This window comes from Protomyctophum parallelum (genome assembly GCF_964188405.1).
Source record: "Protomyctophum parallelum genome assembly, chromosome: 19".
NCBI lineage: Eukaryota > Metazoa > Chordata > Actinopteri > Myctophiformes > Myctophidae > Protomyctophum > Protomyctophum parallelum.
Window position 1 is genome coordinate 33,103,319 of NC_139717.1, and position 27,387 is coordinate 33,130,705.

The 27,387-nt window shown below is 41.0% G+C and overlaps 2 protein-coding genes across 2 annotated transcripts; one reads left to right on the top strand and one right to left on the bottom strand.

Moving 5' to 3' along the window:
• Positions 1 to 1,682: 1,682 nt before the first annotated feature.
• Positions 1,683 to 14,215, top strand: hnrnpub (heterogeneous nuclear ribonucleoprotein Ub). Its single transcript, XM_083790726.1, has 14 exons — positions 1,683 to 2,329; positions 3,773 to 3,887; positions 5,769 to 5,848; positions 6,360 to 6,499; positions 6,936 to 7,035; positions 8,413 to 8,525; positions 8,833 to 9,096; positions 9,203 to 9,322; positions 9,438 to 9,566; positions 9,835 to 10,003; positions 10,848 to 11,132; positions 11,363 to 11,664; positions 12,072 to 12,236; positions 12,722 to 14,215. The coding sequence occupies exons 1-14, from the start codon at positions 1,843 to 1,845 to the stop codon at positions 12,773 to 12,775; spliced, it is 2,523 nt and encodes an 840-aa protein (XP_083646852.1). The 5' UTR covers positions 1,683 to 1,842; the 3' UTR covers positions 12,776 to 14,215.
• A 4,016-nt stretch (positions 14,216 to 18,231) lies between these two features.
• lft1 (lefty1) lies at positions 18,232 to 19,904 on the bottom strand (the record flags this gene model as incomplete). The annotated part of the gene is made up of 4 exons (XM_083790573.1): positions 18,232 to 18,565; positions 18,701 to 18,940; positions 19,161 to 19,410; positions 19,640 to 19,904. The coding sequence occupies 4 exons, from the start codon at positions 19,902 to 19,904 to the stop codon at positions 18,232 to 18,234; spliced, it is 1,089 nt and encodes a 362-aa protein (XP_083646699.1).
• Positions 19,905 to 27,387: the final 7,483 nt, after the last annotated feature.

Sequence of the window (27,387 nt, forward strand, 5' to 3'; positions counted from 1 at the left end):
TTGCATGCATGGTCTGGCCAGCCATTAGAAACGAAACGAACCAGTAGGCCTATGACGCGCAAACTCTGGTCGCTATACTCGCTACATATAGTTTTAAGAGCTTTCTTTCTGCCTACAATTCTATAGGCTAAAAAACACAACATAAATGCATGGGACCAAATGTTTGGTTTCATGCATTTATGTTATGTTTTTAGGCTACACTATACGGTATAAGCCGGGTCCAATTAACCTTATATTAATTGGACAAATTGGTAATGATTGGTAGATTCCTGTTTTGTTTAATAAACAGAGTGATTTACGTAGAGAATGGTGTTATGTTATGTTTGTTCAATCTGTTTGAGAATTAAAAACAATATAGGGCATGCCATGATGATATAAAGTATTGTGGTAATCAGATATAAGAGCGCGTGGCATTCCAAACGTCCCTGCGCTAGCCTCCGAATCATTACGGTAAGCAGTAAGCACCCCCTTGTTCCTCCTCCCCTCCTCCCCCACACGGTTCATGCATGCAAGGAAAGGGGCCGGCTGACCATTTGAAATTCAAATTACATCCGCCCACACAAGCCGCCATTGTATTTATTTGTTGTCTTATTTGTGGCATTTACAATATATATTCAATTTATAAAAAATAAAAATAAACATTCTCATGTCAGTTCCATCAACGTGAAGAAGCGGAAAGTGAATAAAGAATCCCCAGAAGCGCCAGTTAGTCAAATCAAAATAGAAAAGAGAGCACTTAAGTTCTACAACCACCTAAAAGAAAGTGACCTAGATGCACTCCATAACAAGGCACTCACACACAGTGAAACTCTAGAGAGATGCCCCCACAGCCAGCTGGCCCTGGAACTCCGGGCACAAACACAAACAGACCCACGAGATAGAAAACCCATTGGACTAAACCAAATTATTAAACAGCAAAGGGAAAACTATCTGACACACTGGAAAGATGCAACACAAAAGCAGAGTAAACTAGAATGCTATCTGGCCCTAAACAGAGAATACACAGTGGCAGAATACCTGAGCACTGTGAAATCTTAACTAGGTACAGACTCAGTGAGCACACTGAGCACAGTCTCGCGATCGAGAAAGGCCGTCATAGGCAGACCTGTATCCAGAGAGAAGACAGACTATGCACCCACTGCACACTAAATGAAGTGGAAACCGAGCTACACTTCCTAACCATCTGTCCATTGTACCAAGACATCAGAGACACATACTTCCCACAGATTACAACCACACACGGAGATTTTGAAAACATGACCAATGACAAAAAACTCCCATATCTGCTGGGCGAAGTACAACAATGTGCAAACACAGCAGCAAGATTTGTGAGTTGCTGTGATAGGAGAAGGATATCAAATGGAACACAACCACCGTAAAGACTAATCATTGTGTATATTCCTGCACTATACCTGCATCGAGTGATCTTGGTACATAGAAGTTGATCTATTGAAGATTCTGACAAAGTACATAATTTTTGTTTTGATTTTGTATTGTTGTATTGTTCTTTCTGCTTTGGCAATGTAAACGTATGTTTTCTCATGCCAATAAAGCCCTTTGAATTGAATTGAATTGAATAGTCCCTGCGCTAGCCTCCGAATCATTACGGTAACTAAGCACCGCCTTGTTCCTCCTCCCCCACACGGTTCATGCGGCTCGCTCTCCTTCTGCCAGTAGAAAAGGGTTCAGCGACGTCGGTGACATTTGGCGCAGTTTGAATTACATCCGCTCACACCAGCCGCCGTCGTATTTATTTATTGTCTTATTTGTGGCTCAATCTTTTTTAAATTACAATATATACCCCTACTTATTGCGCGCAACAACAAGAAAACATTCGACATCATGAGTTCCATCAACGTGAAGAAGCTGAAAGTGAACGAGCTAAAGGACGAGCTGAAGAAGCGCCAGTTGTCCGACAAGGGGCTGAAGGCCGATCTCATGGACCGCCTGCAGGCCGCGCTGGACCAGGAGGCCCTGGCCGGGGACTCTCCTGTAGGCCAGGCCGCAGGGGACGAGGGGGACGCCGCCGACCACGAGGGCATGATGGCGGAGGAAGAGGACGACGACGGGGAAGAAGACGAAGGCCCGATTGAAGAGAGCATGGAGGCCAACGAGGAGGAGGACGAGTCTGAGCTGGTGGAGGAGGCAGAAGGGGAGAATGGAGGCGGCGTTGATGCTGGCGGCGCGGCGCAGCAGCAGGACGCGGAGATGGGCGAGGGAGAGGAGGAGGACGACGATGATGAGGAGGAGATGGATCCCATACTGAAGGAGGACGAAGACGACATGGAGAAAATTGACGGTGACGGTGAGGACCAGGCTGCAGAGGAGGGTGAGTCGACAAAGCTGGCTGTGCTGCGGGATGGGTTCGTGTCCCGGTTTCGGGTGTGCTTTTTGGCCGCTGCTAGGAGGAGGCGGCCGGGTGGGGAATGATGGAAGTCATTTCTTTACAATGGAGCAGCGTCCATGTTTGAGCCAGCTAGTGTGACCTCCTAGATAGGCTAGCTAATGCTAATCCGCGCAAGGGTGTCGCTGGCCATTAAAAATCAGATATACAAGTCAACAACGCGTCGCGCTGAGCCGTATTGTTGGTTTGTAGATCTGTTCCTTTTGGGGCGCGAGCGACACGGAGTATGTATTGTATAGGCCTTAATGTCTACATTATGCTCATCCGCATGACCGTGTGGCTCGACCAAAGAGTTTTTTTCTTATTCATTTCAAATGCGTTTTATTGAGCGAAGGAATCGCTCGTGCGGATGAATTGATGTATAGGCCCAACCATGGCGACGGGCATCTAGAATAGTATTGATAGTTCGTTTGCCCTAATGTGTACCAGTAATCTATAGAATAGTTAACTATTAAATAATGGCATCCAGGTAACGGGATTGGGGGGCTAACTAGCACAGCTCTTTTATTTGTTGTTTTTAGCTTGTTTGCTTGCTAACGCCAAAAGGGTTTGGTTTTAGCTGGCAAGCTACATTTCCTTTGTGTCTGCGGGGCAGAGTTAGCTAGACGGCTAGCCGCTAGCTAGCCGGCTAGCCTCTAGCTAGCAGGCTAGCTAGGCGGCTAGCCACTAGCTATACACCGCTACATCTAGATAGAAGATGTTGATATGACGAGTCGAGGGAGATGCTGATGTTTGTCTTGGTACTCCGTTCCTGGTCTGTATGTAGCCAAAGTTCAGATTGTTTTACCAAAGTAAAGGCAGATTGCAGAATAATGATTGTGGGGAAATCATGGGTATCCGTCGTTAGCAAATGTCGGTCACAGTCAAACTGGGGTTGGTTGGGGGGAAGGGTCAAATTAGGTCAGCGTTTCCATCTTCCTTGCATGATGCATTTGTCCAAAGGAAAATATTTATTTTCCCCTAGAAAACAACCCACATCTCAAGTATCATTGAAAGTTCTCTATTTAACTGTTAAATTGTAACACCATAGTGTTTATTTCAGGGTTCTTCCCTGTCTTTATTTTGCAGTGATTGTTTCCCCATCCCAGTAAACACTGTTGTCATATTATTCAGCTGGACCAGCTTACATTGTAACTACTACCCTGGTCATTAAAATTGTTATCATGGACTTTGAATGTCTTATTATCCATTGTAACTATGAGGTGTTACCTCTTAAGTGATATAATAAAAACAGTCATACTAATGGTCGACGCATTGTAACTAATGGAACGGGCTTTGTGGGACAGACTCCCACTGCCAGTCCGACCTCTCTTTCTCTCTCTCCAAAAAAGGAGCGCCTCAATCTATATCTTTGTTTTATTTCCAAAGGGGATGCGGACAAAGGCACGAATGCTGAGCAGAAGAATAAGAAGGGTGTTAAGAGGCGCCGGGAAGAACATGGAAGGGGCTACTTTGAATTTATTGAAGAGAACAAATACAGCTGGTAAGGATGGGACAGAGCAAGAAAATGGCCTTCAGTATCCCTGAAGCGTCATCATAGCTTTGTTGCAACTGTATTGGCTTTAAGTGCCAATGCAACTTAACTAGTTAAAAAAACAGACCCTCATTTTCAAGAATAACCATACCATTTATTTTTTTTGATTTATTTCTACACCTGTTTCTGAGGGTCATCCCTAACTTCTTTAAAGAACCTTACCATTTTTACCTCTTTGCAGTGCCCACTCACTCTGTGTCTGTAATGGACTGCATTCTGTAAAAGAAGCCTATTTAATTTAGTACATTCTTCTTACATCTGTTCCTCATGCCACCTATTGTTTTGGAAAGCCATTGTGTGCTCCAGGTGTGACCAAGGCTGCTCAAAGTGAGCCCAGAAGGAAAGTAGCAGATGTGAACTTTGGAGGGAGGGGGGAGGTGGAAGCACAGAGGAGGGGAGGAAAGATCCACTGCAGCCAGAGTAGCACACACGTGTCTAGCAAAATATCACAAGTGTTCTGGAGCGTCCCAGGAAGAACTCGCTGTCGACCGTGCATTGTTTGACCTCGCACTGTAGTTAGTTTATTTTTATTTGTTTGTACTAGTTGTATGATGTCAATGCTGTTTCTGTCTCATGTATCATGATGTGTGCATTTTTTAAATGTGTTTTAGGTTCCTTTCTCTGCACAGGTGACATGCGTGTGCGTGTGTGTGTGTATATAGCTAGCTAGTTGGTCAATGTTTTGTTTTGTCTGTTTGCTCTTGACTCAGTGCGGGGAGGGATCCGTAGGAAGAAGACACATTCTACTACAACCCCAGAGGTCGATTTTTTTTGGGGGGGGGGGGGGGGTCACCACAGTAAATTACGGGTTTTACTTGTTTCCCAACATTATTCCATTTTGCTATTTTCTTTCACAAATTCGTTACACCACTGTTACTGCTGTGTTTTAACATTAGGCTAGATTTGTTTCCTTTGTAGTCATAGGCCTCAAACTTTTCAGTGGGGCCATATGCTCCTTCTCAGTATGACAGAACATGGCCCCTCTTGCAGGTCGTCATAAATCTCCCCGCTGCAGCTTAGGGCTGTCTGAGGACACATGACCAAGCACTCAGACGGTTTAGTCTGCAACACATGATGGAAAGGATTCTGACACCTTCCATAGTCTATCACAGACTGTATTTCATAATTTATCCATCTGTATTATTTTAGTCTAACATTAATGTCTTTACATGGTTTTCACCTATAGTAAGTAAATTATCTCTTCACAGAATTTTGTCATTACATATTTGACCACTGCAGAGTTGATAAGTGACTGCAGCTGCAGCATCCAATTTAAGCTCAACATGGTTTACTCTATTGCATAGGAAGGAATCCCTTCATTTCATGGCCAGTTTAAGCATTAAACTGGCTGGTTGTGCGTCTGTTTCATGGGGCCTTTGAAATTGGTCATGACATTTCAGTGAGAATTCAACACACAAAGATCTAAATCACTCCTAGTACTACGTAAGACTGACTGACTGACTCAGCAGGAGTCTGATTCCCATAACACTGATCAGAAACTTTTTTTCAGTCACCAATTTGTGGCCTCCTACCCTGTAGGGTGGTGTAGGTTTTCTCCATGTCTCTCTTTGAGTTTTAGATTTCGCTGGATACTGCAAGGTAAGTGCTGTCTGCCAGTGTTTACTATACAAATAATACTTGGAGGCTCTTGCCTGTTTTTTATTCTTTTCCTTTTTTTCCTTTTTCCTACAGTATTTCCCCACCCCCTTTTTCTTTCAGTCATCGTTTTCCGCAGGTGGTACCAAGTCATCTACACGGGCTCCATGCTAGTGCCATAACCCTCTGACCTCCAAATTGTCTGACTGACTGGTTTTGATCTCTTGTTTTCAGGGCATCCTTCAAGTCCCCTGTACCGCCACTTGAGGAAGAAGATGAGGAATTTGACGACACAAAAGTCTGCCTGGATACCTGTGAGTCCTTTGAATTTAACTATAGCCATGTAAATGTAATTACAATATTTTATTTAATGAAGTTAGAAGTTTAAAAAAACGAATCCGGATTTGATTATTTAAAGTGGTTTCTTGGTGAGATCTCAATTCGGATGAAGTGTTATTCAATTGATAACACAGGCAATGAGTTGAGTATGCATTTTGCCTGCGTAAGTTTAAAGATTAACACCGTTTATACTTCATGAAATAACAAACTATGTCTATTTGTCTTTATGTATCTGAAAAGCAATGGAAGGAAATCTGTTCCTTCCATAAGTTATCCTAATAACTGGCTGATGGGAAAGTGGCCTACATACCTTTTACAATACTGTATTCATTTGATTTAGTACAGTTAAAACAATTATTATATTTAGGCTCTTGATTAGAATTGTAAAAAAAGCATTCTGCCCAGCCCTGGTTTAGTCTTTGTTTATTCTCGCTCTCTAAAAGATACATGTGGAATACCTGTATAATTTGTGTGTGTGTGCACTAGACAACTGCGACCTGCACTTCAAGGTGTCACGAGACCGCTACAGCGCTTCGTCTCTTACCATGGAGAGCTTTGCGTACCTCTGGTCTGGAGGCAAGGCCTCATATGGGGTGACCCAGGGAAAGGTCTGCTTCGAGATGAAGGTACTATTCATATGCAGTGGACATGGTTTAACACCAGACATCTTAACATGCAATTTATTATATCTTAATTTAAATACAGCTTAAGCCAATTAAATAGATGTTTCATTTATTTCTGTCTTCCAACATGGAGTTAACTGCAGAGTTGACTCTTGCTGTAAAAAAGTCTTTAATACATTATTTATTTCTTCAAATTGATTTTTGTCCTTGAAAGTATGGTTTGCATAAAGGATAGGATAAATCACTTTTCGCTACCTTGATATTTCATTTTTGCTGATGCCTAGATCTTATTAATTTGCAATTGAGGTTTACTGTTTTCATAGCCCTTATTTAAACTCATGACATAATGAGATGAAATTACCACTGTGCCTGTTGTATGACATTCTCACTGTCAGTGACCGTGAATTGACTGTGCCTGTTTTAACACCGATATCAACAGATTACAGAAAAGATCCCAATCAAGCACATCTCCCATAAGAACATGGAGATCCATGATGTCCAGGTGGGCTGGTCCCTGGCCACTGGCAGCCTGCTCCTCGGTCAGTATCACATCCATGTCCTCTATTGTTGGCGTCACCATAGAACCAGTGTTTTTGTTGCAGGAGATTTTTTCAGAATAAAGGCGCTAGAGTGCCAAGCAGATGAGGCAGATTTTACTCTGAAAAGACCCACCTTCCATTTCCCCTCAAAACCGGGAGGTGAAATGTTCCATTACTACCTCTGGCTAATAAGTCTGATCACGCTTTAGAAGTGTTAATATTCTAAATGAGATGCATGATGAAGTCAGAAATTAGGACAGAACATTGTCGTTCTGATCAAAACCACGGACAGTGCTGTAGATTCAGAGATAATGGCAAGAATTGTGGGCCCATAAACCGGCTTACAGAAGGAAAAGTCATGGTAATGTGACTGGGCTGCGCCATGACGCTCAGTAGCAAATCCCGCACCGGAAGTGTGATGAAATGCATGGCAGTGGATGGAGCCTGCTGGACCAGCTCATGAACAAACATTTATGAAACATTGAGACCTTTGTCATATAATCTGTTCAAGAATATAAAAGAAGACCTATCGCATGTTCTCCAATAACTTCCTTTTCGATGTGCAAAGTACATCATTTTATTGAAGCATCTAAAGTGTGGCAGGTATCGTTTCTGTCTGAGGTATCGTGAGTTTTGTTGCCAAACAGTCTCTCGATCCTTTTCGATGTGCAAAGTACATCATTTTATTGAGGCATCTAAAGTGTGGCAGGTATCGTTTCTGTCTGAGGTATCTTGAGATTTGGTTGCCAACAGTCTCGATACTTGGCACGCTCAGAAACTAGTTTGTGCTCTTTAGATACCTTTTACAGTGTACACATCGAAAAGCAACACAGCAATGTGTTGTCGGCTTTTATATTCCTGAACAGATTATGACAACTGTCTCAATGTTTCATAAATATTTGCTCATGAGCAGGTCCAGGTGACTCCATCCACTGACATGTCTTTAGCATAAGTTTTACAATGATGGAATACCAAGGTTCAGACATTATTTACACGCAGCTGTCGGTGTCATGTATGCACTTTAAGCTGCACTGCATGCTTTAAAATAAGCAAACCACACTGTAAAATTCTGGAGGAACTGAAACGGTAGTAAACAAGGTTTGTTTGAAGACTTTTTTTTTTAATCTTTGAGTGGTTACACCTTAAAGTTTGCCCTAAAATGACTCTGGAAGGCCACCTGGTGGTTGGTAGACAACATGACATGACTGCAATTAATAACACTGTTACTAGTATTCTTCTCATCCATCACGATCATTGTTCACTGTTCAAACACCACCTTACCCTCCTGGTGAAACTTTGCATAATCTATATAAATACACACTTTAAAATAAAATGCATGTGGTTTAATAAAATGTAATTTGTGCTTAACCTCCATAGGTGAAGAGGAGCACTCGTATGGCTACTTTGGGCAGGGCAAGAAAACGGCCAACTGTGTGACAGAGGACTATGGAGAGACCTACGATGAGAATGATGTCATCTGCTGCCTCATTGTAAGCGATGCCCTTCATTCCATTGGGTGTAAAGTGACAAGTGTGTGGATGCAGCTAAAATTCTATAAACTTAAATATATTTGCAAAAGACTTCAACCTTGCATTCAAAAGGGAATAGAATTGATTGACTTTGGCTGGAAACAGTTTTTTTTTGTGATCAAGTTTTTTATTTTATTTTTTGTGTGGCAACTGGCAACAGTTTTTGTGTCAACATTGTCATCCCTTGTGAAATTTCTATTTAAATGTTGCTGTCAAAGTACTAGTACATGACCAACCTGACCAACCATGTTCACATGCCATCCCACAGGACTTTGAGGGCGACAATGTGGCGATGTCTTTCTCTAAGAACGGCGCAGAGCCTGCTGTGGCGTTCGAAATCCCCAAGGACTCCCTGGCTGACCAGGCCCTCTACCCCCACATCACCTGCCACAACTGTGCAGTGGAGTTCAACTTTGGCCAGATGGAGACGCCGTACTTCCCCCAGCCCGAGGGCTACACCTTCATGCAGCAGATTCCTGTTGACGAGAGGATCCGTGGACCCAAGGGACCTGAGACCAAGGCTGATTGCGAGGTAAACACAGAAAAGCTTGTTGTAGTAGGAATGACGTGTGCCTTTATATTCAGGATAAAAAAACATTCACACTGAATACTATGTATATCTCGGTCCTGTCTTGTAGATGATAGTAATGGTGGGCCTGCCAGGCTCGGGGAAGACCACATGGGTGAAGAACCACATTCAGCAAAACCCTGGGAAATACTACATCCTTGGCAGCGACACCATTGTGGAGAAAATGATGGTATGCTTGTTCCATTTTTGTCTGTTATGGCCTGGATTGGCACATTCTCAATGAGTAATAACATTTTAATTTCGTTCAGATTAACAGCTTGAAATAACATTTTAATTCCGTTCAGATTAACAGCTTGAAACGCCGGTCAAAGGACACTGCAAAGCTAGCTGGCATCTCCCAGCGTGCACCACTTTTCCTGGGCAAGTTCATCGAGATCGCTGCTCGCAAGAAAAGAAACTACATCTTAGATCATGTAAGTCTCACTTCTGAATTTGTCCACCTTGATTTAGAAATGGTTTTCTTTCATTTAGCTTAGAATTTTACACAATCTAATGTGTTAGACATTACAATTATTGATGGACCACATGACTTATTATTCATAGTATTGTGACATGGAAATTGAGAGATCAACCAAAAGCTATTCCTATCGAAATCTATCTCAAAGGATAGATCTTCAAATGGTGTATTGTATTCTCCCTTTTCTGTGCCTTGATGGATTGTGAAATTTCTCCATTCCCCAGACCAACCTGTCAGCCCCAGGCCAGAAAAGGAAGATGTGTCTGTTTGCTGGCTTCCAGCGTAAGGCTGTGGTGATCTGTCCCTCGGATGAAGACTATAAGCAGAGGGCCCAGAAGAAGGCGGAAAGTGATGGCAAAGAGGTGCCTGAGCATGCTCTGCTTAAAATGAAAGGTAATGAATCGATGTCTCATTTAAACTATATTTAATGTCATATTTCAGGCGTTCTGGTGGCACAGGGGTAATGTTCCTGTCCACTACTACAGAGATTAGGAGTTTGTTTGAATCAGCATCTCTCTAATCTGTCACTTCATTAGCGTCTCCTACAAGTTGGTTAGGGCACCTATTCGGGGGGAGCTGAACTAGGAGAAATGGCTTGTTCCTCTGCATGCATTATATCCTCCCAGGAAAACTGCTCACTGTGAAAAGAAGTGTACTGTCACTGGTGGTGTAGCACATAATTGACCATTTGCAGACCGCGGCCAACTTGTCATCAGAGTTTAGAAGCACTCGTTTTCAGTAAAGAAACGTCCTGCTGCCGTCCTGCACCTGTTTTGTGCAAATTCAACTTCCCTGGTATGCAGGGAAGTTGAGTGATATCTAACAAGCACTTCCAAATTGCAACACAGAAAAATCGCCTTCAAGGAAAGAAAGTAACTCGTAACATGTCTACAGTGGATTTGTATGAAACAAACACTTTGCAGATAATTCAAGCTTTTCATACAGCTGAAATGTTAGTGAGTTTGACGTTTAATACAATCAGATAGGACTTGGATTAATGGACTTTTCTGTTTGGATGAATGGGCTGTCTATGGGATTTGCACCTTGTTAGTACCCTGGCATTAACTTATATGGCAAGATGGCCGTGGTCTGCATATGGTCCATGGGACATGTGCTCACCTGAACCCTCCCTAACCAACCAGTAGGGGTCAGCAGAGTCAAGTACAACTTGGAAATTAACTAAATTGGGAAACTGGAGAAGAGAAAAATATTTCTCGTTTCATTCTTTTCCCTCCAGGTTTCTTCTCTTTGCCCGATGTGGGAGACAGCTTCAGCGAGGTGACCTATGTGGAACTGCAGAAGGAGGACGGTCTCAAGCTTCTGGAGCAGTATAAGGAGGAGAGCAAGTCTGCCCTTCCTGCTGAGAAGAGGCCCAACCAGGGGGGCATGCCTCCAAAGAGGGGTGGTGGCGGCCCGCGTGGAGGAGGTCGTGGCAACAAGGGCCCGTTCAACCGTGGTGGAGGACCAGGACCTAGGGGAGGTGTTCGCGGGGGCTTCCCGATCAGAGGCAACTTCAGAGGAGGTAGAGTTTTTCTTTCTTTTTCCAATTTGATTTATTTTTATTTCTCAATTATTTTACTGTTACTTGGCTTTCATCCTTGCAAATGTAAGGTTTAAAATGATTGTGGATAAGTGGGGATTGTGCATAAGCAGTAGTATGGCATGCATTCTAGGCCCTCTATTCCAGCTTCTGAAATGGGTGTTGAATGTAACCCGTGTTCACTGTTCCCTCTGGTCTGCTGCTGTCCACAGCTCCTGTTCCTCGTGGGGGCTTCAACCGTCCTCCCCGTGGCTTTCTGCCACCTCCAGCATTCAGAGGAGGCTTCCCTCCCAGCCGTGGTAGCTTCAACAGGGGCGGAAGCCTCATGCCCAGCCTGATAGGATCCCCGAGAGGTGGACCAATGAGGGGTAACATGGGCCCAAGAGGTGGAGCCAGGGGTGGATCCATGAACCGAGGTGGTCCAATGAGCAGGGGGAACATGAGCAGGGGGGGTGGCGGTGGTGGCGGCAACATGAGCAGGGGAGGCGGCGGTAACAGAGGCAACTACAATCAGGTGAGTGTGGAAACCTGCCTCTTGGATCAGTGACCCACAACTTGGTTGTGAGGCGTGTTCTGACTGTAATGAGGGATAAAACGGAGTGTATTTTGCTTAAATGGCAAGTACACTTTGATGGAGATTTGGGTTGTGTAGTTACCTGGCCTAGGCAAGGCTCTTTTAGGTCGTAAGCGAATGCAAACAAAGCTGATTCTGACTATCGGACATCACAGTACTTGGAATTAGGAATTTTAGGAAGTCCAGGCTTTCTTCCTAATAAAAACTGTATGTTGTACTGTACTGTTGACATGAAATTCTGATCTCAATGCAAAACTATAGATTCAGATCTGTAGATTGTGCATTATAATTTGGGATGTGCAGGACTGTTCCACATCAGTTATTGTGATTTTTATTCCATTTTGTAGTTCCAGCCGAGAGGAGGTGCTGGTGGTGGTAGCCGTGGCAACTTTGGCAACAAGAACAGCAACTATGGCAACAACAGGAATAGCAGCGGCGGCAATTACGGAAACAGGAACGGCAACTTTGGCATGGATAAGGCTCAAGCCTTCAACCAGAGCTGGCAGCAAGGGGTCAGTACAGTAATTTGTTACATAATACTTGTTCATTCCCTTGCTGAAAATTTTAAACAATTGTTCAAATGGTACCAATGTTTACACTTTGCTCAAGTTTCATCGGATCACTGTCCCATTGTCTAAATGCACCAAAGCCACATTTATAGGCGGATGGAAATCATTGCTCAAACCTCCTGGTTAAGGTTTTAAAAGTATTTTATAAAAGGATCTACTGTATATGGGCGACCCGATGGCCAAGTTGTTAAGACGCCTACCACATTGACAGGAGACTAGTGTAACTCATTTGTACAATTACTTGTAGATAAGATTTGTAGTGGTTAATCAATGTATTTTTTTCCCTATAATTTGTTTGTATACATTGTTTATGTATATATAAATATAAAAAAATGTTTAAGATAAAGATAGTTATCAATAGAATAATCTCTAAGAAGATAATCAAGAGTTGCAGCCCTAATCTAAATTGGTTTGTTTTTCCCTTGCAGTTCTGGAACCAGAAGCCATGGAGCCAGCAGTATCAGCCAGGGGGATACTACTGAGAGACTTTGTATTGTACACTGTAAAATCCTGAGGAATAATTTAACTCTGCAAGTGTACAGATATATTTGTACATTCTACGAGTTAAATGAACACTGGATTTTACTGTGTAATTGGACTGGTGGCCCGCACTGAGACCCACCGCTCGCCACGGAACATCCCTCTCCACAGCCTGCTTTTTTTTCCTTTATTTTTTTTTTGAATTTTTTTTTTTGGTATCATTTCTTGAACACTAGTCAACATCATCCAATTTGTTGGGGCAGTCTCACAATGTGATGCAATGCACTGCAAGTTTGTTGATCCGCTATTTTCGCCATGTGACTAAGTATAACAACTAAGTATAATTAGGGCCTATGTGGTTAAATAAAAAACTGACAACCAACTGACAATAATAGCTAAAGCAACATGGAACAACATTCCACATCAGAGAGGAGATGAAATGGATAGATGGTGTTTTTGAAGCTTTTATACATACAGTTTGTGTTTTGTGTATACAAAATGTGTTCATCTGCATAAAAGGTCCCCTTCCCTTTTTCTTTTTTTTTCACATTTTACGGTCCCCACCACGTTTTAAAATGGAATGCTTTTAAAACAAATTTATTATAAATTGTTTGAAAATCAAGAACTGAAAACATTTTGCCAGTGTGGCAGGTGTAAGGAGAGTTGTTCAGGGTTGTATGTTTTATCAATTTGTTTTTTTACATTACCTTGTAAATATTTTTGCTTTGTTGCTTAGTTTAATTTGTAAGAGGTTTAAAAGTGGTAATGATCGCAAGCAAAATGTTTTGGCTGCTTAACCAGCACTGCTGTTAGCTAAGTATTGTTAGATTGTACATGTAGTCATCAAACAGTTAAATTGAAAAGGCAGAAATTTTTAAGCAAGTACTGGTTTTTGTCTTTTGTTCAAACATCTTATATGTAACCTAAACTCCCTAGACTTACAATAAACAAGTCGTTGGCATTTTTACATCTCCTAATGGCTTATGACTTTTGATTCAGTTCAAAGGTGCGTAAAGGACCTTTGATGGGCTATGGCCTGGTTTGCTACTTCAAACATTAAGGACATCTGCCCATATTTCGCACCTCATTAGTCAAGTACCAGCTACACATGTCCAGTATTTGATGTACCAATACAGGTACTTCAAGCTATTTGAATACATATCACATTGAGAGTATTTTAAAGCTTTTGAAGTTTTTAACAAAAGCCATGCTAGTACTGCGTTTATATATTTTATTTTAAATTATGCTTAATTTATGTATCTATTGGGGCACTGGCCACACTTGTTTGTTGGTTAATATGTGGCTGCTTTCTGAATCTGGCTTTGGAAGCTTTGTTACTTGAATGAGGTACTGGCAATTTACAATGCAAGAGGTGAGTCCAAGACTGTAATACGCCATTTAATCATGTTAGGGTTTTTGTTTTATTAAAATCTTTAAATGTTCATACTGTAGACTGGAGCTAGTTTAGCACACATTAGGCCCATGAGTTTACGAGTCTGGTTCTTTTCTTGAGTGAGTTCACGTCAACCCTAATTTGGCACCAGCAAATTCAAAGGGCTTTGTGATGTCAACACTGAGGCTATGTTTAGACTGGCAGCGCAAATCTGATGACTGTCTGGTTGGCTTTCTCACATGAATAAGAAAATCTGATCACTTAACTGAACACAACCTTGTGGATAGTCAGACCCAAGGAACATATTAGGGGGGGGGGATCAGATTTACCTACAGCTCCAGATGCCTCATACTGACTGAAAGAAGTCAAGATGCCAATTTTCAAACTTGATACAATATAATTATTTCGAAGCACTCCCGATTATGTAATGGTGACACCATGGCCTCTGTAATAATGGCAGCTCCTCATTTAACAGCACACATTGTCTAATGACATTTCCCTTGTAGAGATTATTGCAGTAGCAGAGAATAGGTTGATGTCACGTACAACCAGAAGTTATGACCACGAGAGTCAGTGAGAGAAGCAATGGTGCACTATAAGTCATTTTGTTTTATTTGTAACCAGCCTGTGTTAACATTTCATTGAACATACTGTATATAGTTAACCACAAATTTCAGCCATGCATGAATGTTTCATTAACTGACTTCAGGTAATGCTGTGTTGTGTTTATGAAGTGTTAGTGTTCCCCAACGACTGGTATACGCCATGACTGAGCTGTCTATATTTTAAGATTTTCAGGGGTGGGGTTATGCTCCTATTTTAATGTAATGGATACATCCATTTTACAGGTTTGCAGAGTAGAGATTGTTGTATGTCCTCATGAAAACCAAGTGTATTTTTTATTGATTTATGTTGCAGGACAAATATCAGGTGTTTTATTAAAACCAACTGCCCAAAATTCTTGAAACTTTTCAGACTTGTCTCTTTCTATAATGACTATGTTTTGATATTTGTGTTTAAACCTTGCTTTTTTATTTTGTCTCAACTCTTATTAAAATAAGTAAAACTTAAACTATACAGTAGCGTTGTTATTTCTTAGATCTTTGACTACTGTTAATTGTGTTAAACATAACCACACTGCTTGAATAAAAAGGAGAGTAAAGAATGTTTTTGACATTCATGATTAGACAGTGCTTCTCAACCTGTGGGCCGGGACCATTACCGCATGATCCGCATCAAAAGTAATAAGTAAAGTAAAAGTAACAACCTACACTATAAAAACTGGCCAAATTGGCAAAAAATGTTAAAATAGCTGATCTACAAGCTTGTAGATCTGCTACTTTCACAATATTTATCTGTGGAACAGTCAAACAAAATGTCATGCCACTACAATTCTAAGTGCTTGTCAGGGTCCCACTCAGGGATCATCAATATGTCCGTACACTGACAAATGTGTCTGTGGCAAGACTTGTCCGTATCCGTGGCAAATGTTAGATTTTCTGTTTTACACCATTATAATGTTCTTATTTTGAATATCAGTCTCCAGGTTTTCTTCTGAATATGTTTGACACTGATTTACTACGACACTATGTATGGAACATTAGGAACAAGGACCCTTACGGATGGGTCCATTTGGTTCAATGTGTGCACTCTCAGAGTTACAGACCTGTTAAGGTCATTTAAGGCTATACAGCTCTTTGTGTTTCTGGAAATATTATTGTCCGATCATTTGTATGTCCATAAAATGAGTTTTTTTTGTAGGGTCCCTAGTTCAAATATGATTGTTTTGTTGGGTCACAGCCTGAAGAATTTGAGCACCATTGCATTATGATACTGCTGAATGGCCTTTATTCACATGCTTCCTGTTAATAGAATATTATAGAATCCACTTTCCTTCCAGACTTGAGTTAAGCTGTAGGAAGCCTGTTTACATCCATCAGTAGCACATTAGTGAATGACAAGCCCCCCTACAATGATAGCAAACAGGCCTTTTATTTTGATAGTGGCCCTGATTACCAATGTTTGGCCTAGTCTATCGTCTAAGCCTGATGTAAACAGAGAAAGACCTATTCTAGGACTGATGTGGATTGACCATTTCTCACAATGTTTCTCTGCATGTGGCCATGTAGCTTTATCCCACTGCAAATATACCAATACACACAAAAAGCTGGTTACAAGTCTGACTAACAGACTTAAACATGACCACTCAATGCAACAAGTGTCATAAGTCATTAGGCAAATTATTTACTTATCATTACAATTTCGTATAGAATTAACTTGCATACAAAATACAAATAAAGGAGTCGCAGGTGGTGTCATGGGATGCAGCTATACTGTACTTCATCTGTGATCTCTCTTAATGCGGATTGACTATAGGACTATATAGGATTGCCACCCGCCTTTATAGTGATGAAATCCCAGACAAAAAATTGTGTTCCTAAATTGACCAATACAAATCAAATATATTTGATTGTGTGCAGTCTTCAGGGTGTTCAACCCATTTTAGTTTAAAATGTGCATCATTTCTAGAGGGTCTGCTATATTCTGAAAATGTCATTGTTTACAGTGACATGCACAAAATAGGGATGTCAGGTTGAATCTTGTTCTAATTTCACCAGCAATCCAATGAGGTTCTCTCTCCCCTGCACCTACAGTAGATAGACAGTTGTACATTACTTAACCTATCAACTAAGATCTTCTTATGGGGGTCCCTATAGCTGGCCTGGCACCATATCTTTTCAAATGGGGTGTATACGCAGCTTATCAATTTGGGGGTCTGACCGTCCTTGATATGAAAAGGTTTGTTTATATTGCAGTTTATGTCATTGTGTCAAGACAATTTTGTGAAAGCAGTATGCGGGGTAGTGTGTGAAGCAAGTTAAATGATGGATGGCAGACAAACAGACAAGGTATTCCTCACTTTGACATTATCATATATTGGGAAAAACACAACCTGTAGGCAAGCTGGTTGAAACCATCTCAAAAGGTGCAGTGTTCAACAGTGTGTTGACTTTGTCCCTCTACAATCTTTGTAAAATATTAAAGGACCACTATTTTCACAATTGGTCAATTTGGTCCTCACTCATTCTCATGGTAGCATCCCTGTCTACTCACTCTGTGACTCCGACAAGAGCTGTGGACAGTTCAGAAACCAGGTTTGGACAGTTTGAACATGATGATGACACAACTGTTTTATATTTATTAGAGCGGGAACAATGGCTTCCATTTCAGCATGCTAATTTTACAGGACGATAAAGGCTCTATAGTTTCCATTAGCATGCTACTACCCCATTTGTAGGTAATAGGTATAGTTTTCAGAACTGTCTGTTGCTCAACAACGAGACAGAGCAAGTAGACATAAATTGTGTCTTATAAAGAGCATTAGTGAGGCACAGTATTAATGTTGATAAACGTATATTGGCCCATGAGTTCTACAATATGTGCCAGGTGAACCGATGCACTTCATATCACCATATTAATAGCAGAATATGTTTTTCAGTATATAGTCTAGATCCTGAACCAAGTTTAGTACCACACCATCAACATTTTGAGTTATTTTGTGTGTAATGACATCGTAATACGAAATTATTTATTGAGAAGCTAGTTTTGTTTGATGCACTGTGACAAAAGTTGGTATAATTAAACTTTTGTTGATGACTAAAGAAAAGTTGCTGCATGTTTCACAGCATTATATGGAGGTGGCACATGGCAACCTGAATGACTTGGGCAAGTATCCAATAAAGACAATTTGCAAGTTCAAAGTTCTATGAAGCAAACCATTTTATTTTATAACATAAAATATGTCACTCATCTATATTATGTACAGCTTCAAAATACAACACATCTGAGATCAAATCAGACAGTATTTGAATAATTGATGGAGACTCAATGCAACTCATACAAAACAGTTATCAAAATCCATTATTTACAAAATATATAAAGTGCTTGTTTCTTAAGGGGACAGAAATGAAATGCCCAGTTTCTATAAATGTCAGAGAATGCCTATTTGTTTAAATAAAAAGTACTAGACGTGTTTTGTTACAAGAAAATAGGCTACACTTGGGCCTAATTCCCGAATACAGAATAAGCATTGTCCATGGTACATTGGCATTTCTCAACAATCATATTGGGGAATTCTGCCACTTCGATCTCGGTGTAGTCGCCCTTCTTCACCAAGTACATAATTGGCAACGGGGCACTTTCAGCGACGGTACACCTCCTCTCCCCGTAGCCGTAGTTTCGCCTGGGCTGCTTGCAGCCTCCGGTGCATCTGAAGGCCTGGTACCCTGCTGGCTCGATGATCCAATACTGCGTCCAGGTGAGCGCACGGAAATTGATGAAGTACTCCTCGCGGCAGCAGGCATCTTTGTTTTGATTGGCCTCACAGTCGCCACGAGATCTGAGGAAATGAAGGGAGAACTGTGTTAAAAGTCGGCACACCACCCAGATAATTAATGCAAATTGTGGGGGGAAAGGATATGGGATAATTGGCACACTAATACAATCTCCTGTATATCAAAGCTTGCGTCCTTACCCATATTCTTCGAGGTTGAGTGTGTAGAGGATGAGCTCGGGTTTTCCCAAGGTGTTGTCTGTCTGGTCCTGGGTGGTAAAGCGGACACTCTTGGCCATCTCTGCCGCGTAGCTGCCAGGTCTCTCGCCCTCGATCCACACCTCCAAGTACATAGGTGTCTTCTGCTGAGTCTTGGACCAATAGTTCACGGCCTGGGTCACATCAAAGCTTATCCAGCCCGTCTCGTGAATGGGGATCAACCTATAATGAGAAGGAGGGGTGATTGGATTAGCGTTTTGAGTGACAGCACGTCATGAAACTCCATTCAGCCAATATACGAAGATTATTATAGATAACTAATTGGGAGTAGCAGCTATAGCTACAAATGGATCCGAATGTGGTTCCATTTGTAGCCTACTTTAAAAAACATTACAATTATAAATATTACAAAAATAATAATGATTGTAAAATCGAGTCTTACCGAGAGTCAACCAGAGATGTTCTGTTGGAGCCGTTGGGGAACACCTCCACCCAGTAGATGCTGACTCTGGCGTTGTTGATGGGACGGTGGCTTTTCCTCTCTAGCATGGCTCGCTTGTGGTGGTTAGGAGCCTTCTTGTACAGTTTCATTACTGCCATTGTCACCTCGCTGTTATCCGGGATCCTCATCTCCATGTCGAACACCACGCGTTGCCTCGCCGTGTCAGAATAGACATACTCTCCAGATATATCTAAAAACACACAAAATTGATAAACGTTTTGAATATCTTGAACAATTCACTCTCATATACATATTCATATACATTAGAATAACATCATTTTGGCACCGTGGCGCACGCCATGTCACCATTACGCATGGGCATAATTATGAACAATCAATAAGTGCAGTTACTAGGTCAAATATTATTGAAGTGAACATTGACCACATTTCACATTTCAAATATTGGAAAAGATCATTACCTGCATTGCCGGGGATGCCTCTCAGAATACCCGCCAGACTGGGAAGGGCTCTGCGTTTCCTGCTGTGGTGAAGTTTAAGCATAGATGTGTACTTGTTTCGAATATGTGCAGGAATAACCAGGTTTTCCAAATCCCTTTTTTGAATTCTTGGAACTTCGTCCAAGCCCAGCTTCTGAAGAAGTGCGTCCTGCATATCCTGGTGCGTAAAAGCCTTGGTGAGGGTGAATAAAGTGGCCCACAGAACGCAGATGCGGAGAGAATCCATCGTTAATAACAAAAAAGTCACTGGTCCAGTCGTTTGAAGAGGCTGCTGGTAGCACTGATGCACTCTGTTACTCGGAGAGAGAGACAGTGTTCAAATGACACTCCAGTGGTCCTTATATGCGCGTGTGGCACTCAGTCATTTGCACTTTGTCGAGGGGGAGGGGGCTGTTATCAGAACAAAGGTGCGACAATACATCCCCGTCCTAAACAGGATATCTAATGGCCATACTTCAAACAGCAACATCCTTCAAGTCTCATTTGAAGGATGTCATCTCTTTTATGTTGGTATAGGCTAATTTAGACAGTTAAAAATAGAAAAGCATATGGCTATTATAATAAAAGTATGTATACAAATTATTATTAAATATGATATGCATTCAACTTGGTCTCATTATTTGAAGATGATGTTTGTTGGAATCAAAGTCCTGAATGTGTGTGTGTGTGTGTGTGTGTGTGTGTGTGTGTGTGTGTGTGTGTGTGTGTGTGTGTGTGTGTGTGTGTGTGTGTGTGTGTGTGTGTGTGTGTGTGTGTGTGTGTGTATAGTGTTTATCTCTGAAAGTTTTAAAATGTTTTAAACAGACATTAAATTAAACCTTTTTAAAACTCACTATACAGTAAAGTCCTGTTAGTGTTCATTTGTCCATTTGTAACTGTGAGATTATACAAATCAAATTGAACCAAATATAACCAAATGGACCCTATGGACTAATTTGGTTTAATTTGTACACTATATAATTTCTCCACATGACCCCCCCACACACACACAGATTTTCCCAGTTCATTTTGTATACTGCATGCATCCCAGACAGACATCTCTTGACCCTGTGAACGTATAGTGCCCTCTCCTTAGTAGCACCCTTGTCTACACACACCCCACACTCTGATGTGTACATTCCACTGGACATCGTCAGACCAGGGCAGTCTGTCACACAGCGGATTTATTTCTGTCACATGCACGACCTGTCTGGCAGGCTATGGTGGTCTGAGATTAGAAACACCATAGAGTGGTATATGAACACTACCAAGTGTATCGGCCACGGCCTGTCATGGAACAAGTGTGCAGGGGGAGGCATGCAGTGGGGTGGAGGGGAGGATTGGATGTTTATTCCAACCCCATCACCCATTCTTGGACCTCTCCATGCAGCAGATTAGAATTATTAGCCAAACAGACAGTTAATCCACAGGCTGGGGGTCCTGCAAGGGGGGTGGCGTGGATGTGGATTGGGGAAGGCTCTTCACGGGTTGGTGATTATCTGATTCCATTGCGAGGATTTGCCTTGCCTTTTTTGTCACACAAACATTAGAAGAGGTTTGCTCTCACTGCTTGGCTGCCCAAGGCCCTGTCCTGTGGTTGTGTATTGGGTTGTGTTTGCTCAGAGATGTCAGACAGACTGAAGGGGCACACAGGAAGAGTAAATGACAGATGACTGCCAGGAGTGTAACCATCTATGGTCTGAGTCTATGGGCCAGTGGGGCCACACACTCCACTGGCTCTCATAGGCAGCATACCTGCATGTTACCATGACAAAATCCACGTAAATTATGCAAACATGATATATTTAACCTATTCTCTCAAATTGTGAAATGATTCAGATATGTCACACACAAAATGGTCATGTAAGAACATTATTATAGCTTTATGCACATAAAGTAAGTAAGTTTATTCAGTTTATTTACAAAATCCATGCAGTGCACATTCAGAGAATTAAGGCATTACTTTTCTATATCCCCTCAAATGATTTGGATGGTTATATACCAACTAGTGCATGTAAATAGAACATTATCATATAATTATGCAATATTGCTATGTATTTATATGACAACCCATGCGTGTGTATGTAAAGGTGGCTTTTCTATTTCATTTATTTTCACAAAGTATAATTCTGAAAGATGGTTATACATGGTGCAGTATGTAATAACATGTATATTTATTTATGCACTGCAAGATAATAAGGACAAATGTTGTACAACAATTCAAGCATTCAAGTTTTTATTATAGGAAACCTAACTTGTATTATAAGTAATGCTTAGTACATTAAGTACCGGTGTACGCTGCAGCATGCATGGCATGATATCATACAATAATGATATATTGTACAAACGTATTCATATGTGCAATACTACCCAGAGCCGATATGGCTCTTTGAAGCCCATCAAGCTGGTTAGACATCAAATTGATGACCCCTAGACCAAGGAAATAATTGGGCAGATTGTGTATAGGAATCATCAGCCATGCAAATTCTGATTAAATCCATTGTTCAGTGCAGTCAAAGGCCAGTCTAAATGCTTTCTGTCCAGCCTACATGCTTGTTGGGAACCTAAAATACACAGAGAATGTTGTACCTCACATTACAACACCTAATTCAGTAAATTAAGATACTCTTTTGTGTGATATTTCGCAGTCTTTGTTCCTCCCCTATCTTGCCAATCAAAGACAAGTTTCCCAGTTCAAAGCTACATCTGATGCTCTCAGGTGCCATTTCTTTTCAATGAAAGGCCAACAAGCCCCTACAATCAACAACACAGGTGTTAATGAACATGCTTCATTTGCATTCGAAAGCAGTCCAATTTATAGGTAATTCCCTTCCATTTGTGAAACATGAAATCCTCCTTGCTTAACATGCTGCTAAATAAAACGTGTTGTTGTGGAGGGCCAAGCTGGCATGTTGAATCTGTATTCTCATAGTGCAACAATATTGAAGCTATTCATGTTCACACATGGCCTCCCATTAGTAGGCTACATAGGCCTATTAACAATTTTTTAATATGCCATATATATATATATAAAAAAAATACATAAACAGATCATATATATATATATATATATATATGTGTGTTTTATATATATATATATATATATATATATGATCTGTTTATGTATTTTTTTATTGTGTCGCAGAAGCGCACATTTAGAGTTTTATTTATAGACTGTGGAAGCGATTAAGCATCCGGCCTACATTGTACTGGCACATTATATAGCACATGTTTGCAGACACATTCAACAACGAACTATAGATTTATGATGTAGCCCTATTGTCCAACGTTATGACCTTTAGTCATTATTATAACACTGCAGCCCTGTTATCCAGTGTCAGTCACTGCTGTATGGAAGCAAGGTGGAGCTGTTGCCTGTTCCAAAGTCAATATTTAAGTTGTGCTGGTGGTAGGGACCAATTCTAATTATTTACATGGGCTGTATTGTCATGATAGATCCTACAATAGGCTGCCAGCCGCCGCCTTATCTTAAAATCAAATATTTGGATAAATGAAATGCTCTAGTTTGCACCTAAATAGCCCATGCAAATACCAGTCCAGCAGTTCCAGACTTCAAAATACACCGGTCTGAAAGGAACTATAAACGATAGTCTAGTCTGCTATACAGCCATTCAATGAGTCTGGAGCGCACCAGACAACGATAATAGCGATAGACATCTAAGGCTACATGTACAAGGACAATTCTCAATGGCCCACACATCTCCAGAAAATCGTCAATCGTGTAGTCTAATTGCATTTCACACAGTTAATGGCGACACTTAATCAACAAAAAGCCAGACCTTTATCCATTTGATCCGTGTATAGACTTAATGAAGTAGGATCACACATCAATTACACGACTCATTAATTAAGACTAATAGGACCTATAGCTATTGCTATTTTCTGGTTCACGATAAAAGTACGAGGATCAATTAGACAAGAATCGAAACCGATTCAGCGTTTCAGCAATTACTCAGTAGTCAGTAGGCTAGCCGACGGTATGTTGGGCGTTTATGGGTTTGCATTTCAAATGCATATATTGACAATGATGAGGATCTTATCTGCATACCACAAGAAACGGTTATCACTGATTGCATACTTGCATAGCCTGTTGAAAAAACGAGATGAATTGCACGACTGCATGTTATACACCAGAGGACGCAATTGTACCACGATCGGTGGATAAACTGGATAAGCTGTATTGGCGCTGCGTCACGGTGGACGGTAGCCTATTACATTTTGTAGGCACTTATTAAAACTAACCTGGTTACCAGGTTAAGGTTTAAGTTGGTAAAGTTACAAACAATTAACAATTGGGGGAAACAGAGTCGGAGAGAGGAGAACAAATACAATAATGCACAAAGAGACTACTATATTGATGTAGCCCGGGTGGAAAACAAGGGGTTAAACTGAATCCTTTAAGTTATCCTTTAAATTAAGCAAAGACTTGGTTTTATGTTGTGTGAATGTGTGTGTGCGTGCGTGCGTGCGTGCGTGTGTGTGTGGGCCCACAGTCTGTTTTACATGTAACGTCCCATTCAATCTAAGGTTCAGTGTTATGGTTTAAGTTCATGGTTTAAAGGTAACTTTACAACTACATTTGGGTTTCATAGTCAGGGAGAGAGATAGGGAACAGTTTCGGTTTTTGAAAACGATTGAAAGGAATTGGGTTAGATAGTATTTCATTTGTGTTATCAAAGAGTTCACATAAGTATACCAGCTATAATTGATAGCTGTTGTAATATTTTGAGTATTGTGTATTTTATTATTTTAAAAGGTCACTAAGCCTTGTCTAGTATTTCCTAAGATCTGTCTTTTCTTTTCTTTAGTTATTTTGTTTATGATTTTTGTTACTTTCAAAACACACTTTCACATTTAAAAGAAGGGATTCTTTATATTTTTTTAAAACTAAAAAAGACAAAAAACAAGTAAAGTGCTTTTTCCCTTTTGGTTTAAAACGTTGTCTGGGTCCATTATTACGAACTCAAACACACCCCAGTTAGCCAGGCTGTTGGGGTGCTACATTGAATTGAAATAGGCTATTTATATAGCCTTTTTGTCAATTCAACCATTGTGCAGGATATGAATTAAGACGGCAGGATATGTAAAAAAAAAAAAAAAGCTTTATCCCCTACAAATCTCATCAATCAATTTCCAATCAAATTACTGAAATGATATGCCTGTATAATAATTACTATTATTTTGAACAGTCGATACATTTCACTGACCTTTTTTTTGCGACCATCCGTAGGTCACATTTATGAAAACCTGCATCTCCTGTCCATCCGTCACCCCACGTCTCCATATATGGTCCCCATATATGGAGACCCTTAGATCTCCATAGGTCTATATGGTCGCCTCCATATATGAAGATCACAACACTGATCTCATCAAACCATGGATATCCATACATGGAGAAGACTGGATCATCACCTAGATCTATAGATATATGGACCCGGCCAGCAACTCCACATCTGACCTCAACCCTCAAACCCTTAGATCTCCATATATGGAGATGACATGTTCTGACATGTTCTGACATTGATCGCACCCCACCCATCCTTCCTCCTTTGATGTCTCCCTTTTGACTGATACCTGTCCATTCAAACTCTAGATGGGCCTGCCCCAAAGTTAGAGTTCTCAACAGGCCCCCAAAATGAAGGCCCGGCCCTACCGGGCCTTCACTGCCCCGCCCACTGCCACCCTTAGATGTTCATATATGGAGCTGACGGTGCTGACCTGTTCTGACATTCCATATCAGGATTCCATATCAAGATCGTCTTAAGCCAAGCAGGTATTTGGGCGAACGTCCATGCAACACAGTGAACTATAACAAAGCGTTAACAACAAAACAAAGTAAAAGGAACTGCCATATGCCGTAGGGACAGGAGCAATGCTCAGGGATCAGGCCTAGTTTTACATTGGCACTACAGTTAGTTATATCAAATTACATGTTGCAAAAAATGTACCTTGTGGTACAACATATCAACATATTGCACAGAACTGTCCAGTCTTTGCGTTTGAATCGTCTGACCTCATCAAACCCCCATGCTAAAGCACCAGCACTCGACCAGCAGTCTTCCGTCTGTCGTCACATGACCTCGCTCAGTTTGATGTCTGGTGTGCTTGAGGAAAGTTGCTGGCAGAGGCAACGCTGGTAACTCTTGTAAAAAAATATACTGTACTGTCTAGGTGCTCAGTGGAAAACCATGGGATACCATGCAGCTGAGTAGAGAACAAAATGTGACTGAAGCTGTATCCTCCAAGGCCCAGATGAAAAAAATTAAATGGTTCAAAAAGCCTTAATTATTTTAATATTTGTCATGCTTGGCTTGAGCCAATGAGGTTCAAGATTAAGATTAAGTCTATATCAAGTTCAGTGGGTAATATCACACAGTTTTTGAGTGGTGCAACCAATCCCTTACGGAGATATGTGTGTGGTTGCCTGGCTGGCTGGCTGGCTTTCTGGGTCTGAGCACGTAAATAGCATGGTTGTTTTTCACCACCTGTGCGCAACCTAACACACACACAAACACACACGCACATATTAACTGTATATATGATAATTTTGGGTGTGCCAGTACAGTACAGTACAGTACAGTACAGTACAGTACAGTACAGTACAGTACAGTACAGTACAGTACAGTACAGTACAGTACAGTACAGTACAGTACAGTACAGTACAGTACAGGGGTGTCAAAAAATTCGAATTAGAATCGCGATTCCCGTTATGAACGATTCAAAATCGATTCATAATTTCCAAAAATCGATTTATTTATTATTATTTATTTTTTTATTTTAGATTTTATTTCTGGTTAGTTACAGGAGTTTTCACTACATGGTGTTTATAATATGAAATGTAAGCTCACCCTAACCCTCACCCTTACAGTAAACATCATGTCTTCAGTCATTTTCAAGTTAATCACTTCAGTTGGCTGGAGTAGATTGTGATGAAATCCTATGTATTGAATCAAGAATCATTTTGAATAGAGAATAGTTTCGAATCTGGAAAAAAAATCTTTTTTTTGAATTTTGAATCGAATCGTGACCCCAAGAATCGGAATCGAATCGTGGGACACCCAAAGATTCACAGCCCTAGTACAGTACAGTACAGTACAGGGACACCCACACGGTAACTCTGTCATTTCTCAAACGTTTCGGACGTGGGGCGGCTCGCCGGAATCAGCGCGGCCCCCTGCGGGTCTGGATGTTCCGGGGAGTCTGGAACTTCCGGGGACCCCCTCGAGGACCCTCACACAGAGTCATCATTTTACTTCAGTAGGGATTACCTGGCAAAACAATAAAGGGATCTCCTGTTCTGAGCCCATACTTTAGTTTAGAATCAGTCTACCAAAGATAAATAACACCTAGTAGAGTTTTAACATAAGATTTGAACTTGCAGGGCCAAAAGGAGAGGTGAGCAAGGTCCTCTGCCGTGTTTTCAAACTTTTTCAAATTCATGGTCCCCCAAATTGAATTTCAACATGCCATGGACCAAAATTGGACCCCCAATGGCTTAAGGACCTGCAATGATAATTGTTTTAGTTTTAAATAAAATTTGTTTGATGTCAAAATTGTGCATGAGAAATAGATTCCATGACCTTTTTTTCTTCAAATGATTAAATGATGAAAATCTTAATAATTTAATGGGGCTAGGCTAGAATGCCTTTCAAGGTTTTCTCAAGGTTGTTATTTTTTAACATATTTTCACTTATCAGTTCTATTAGGCA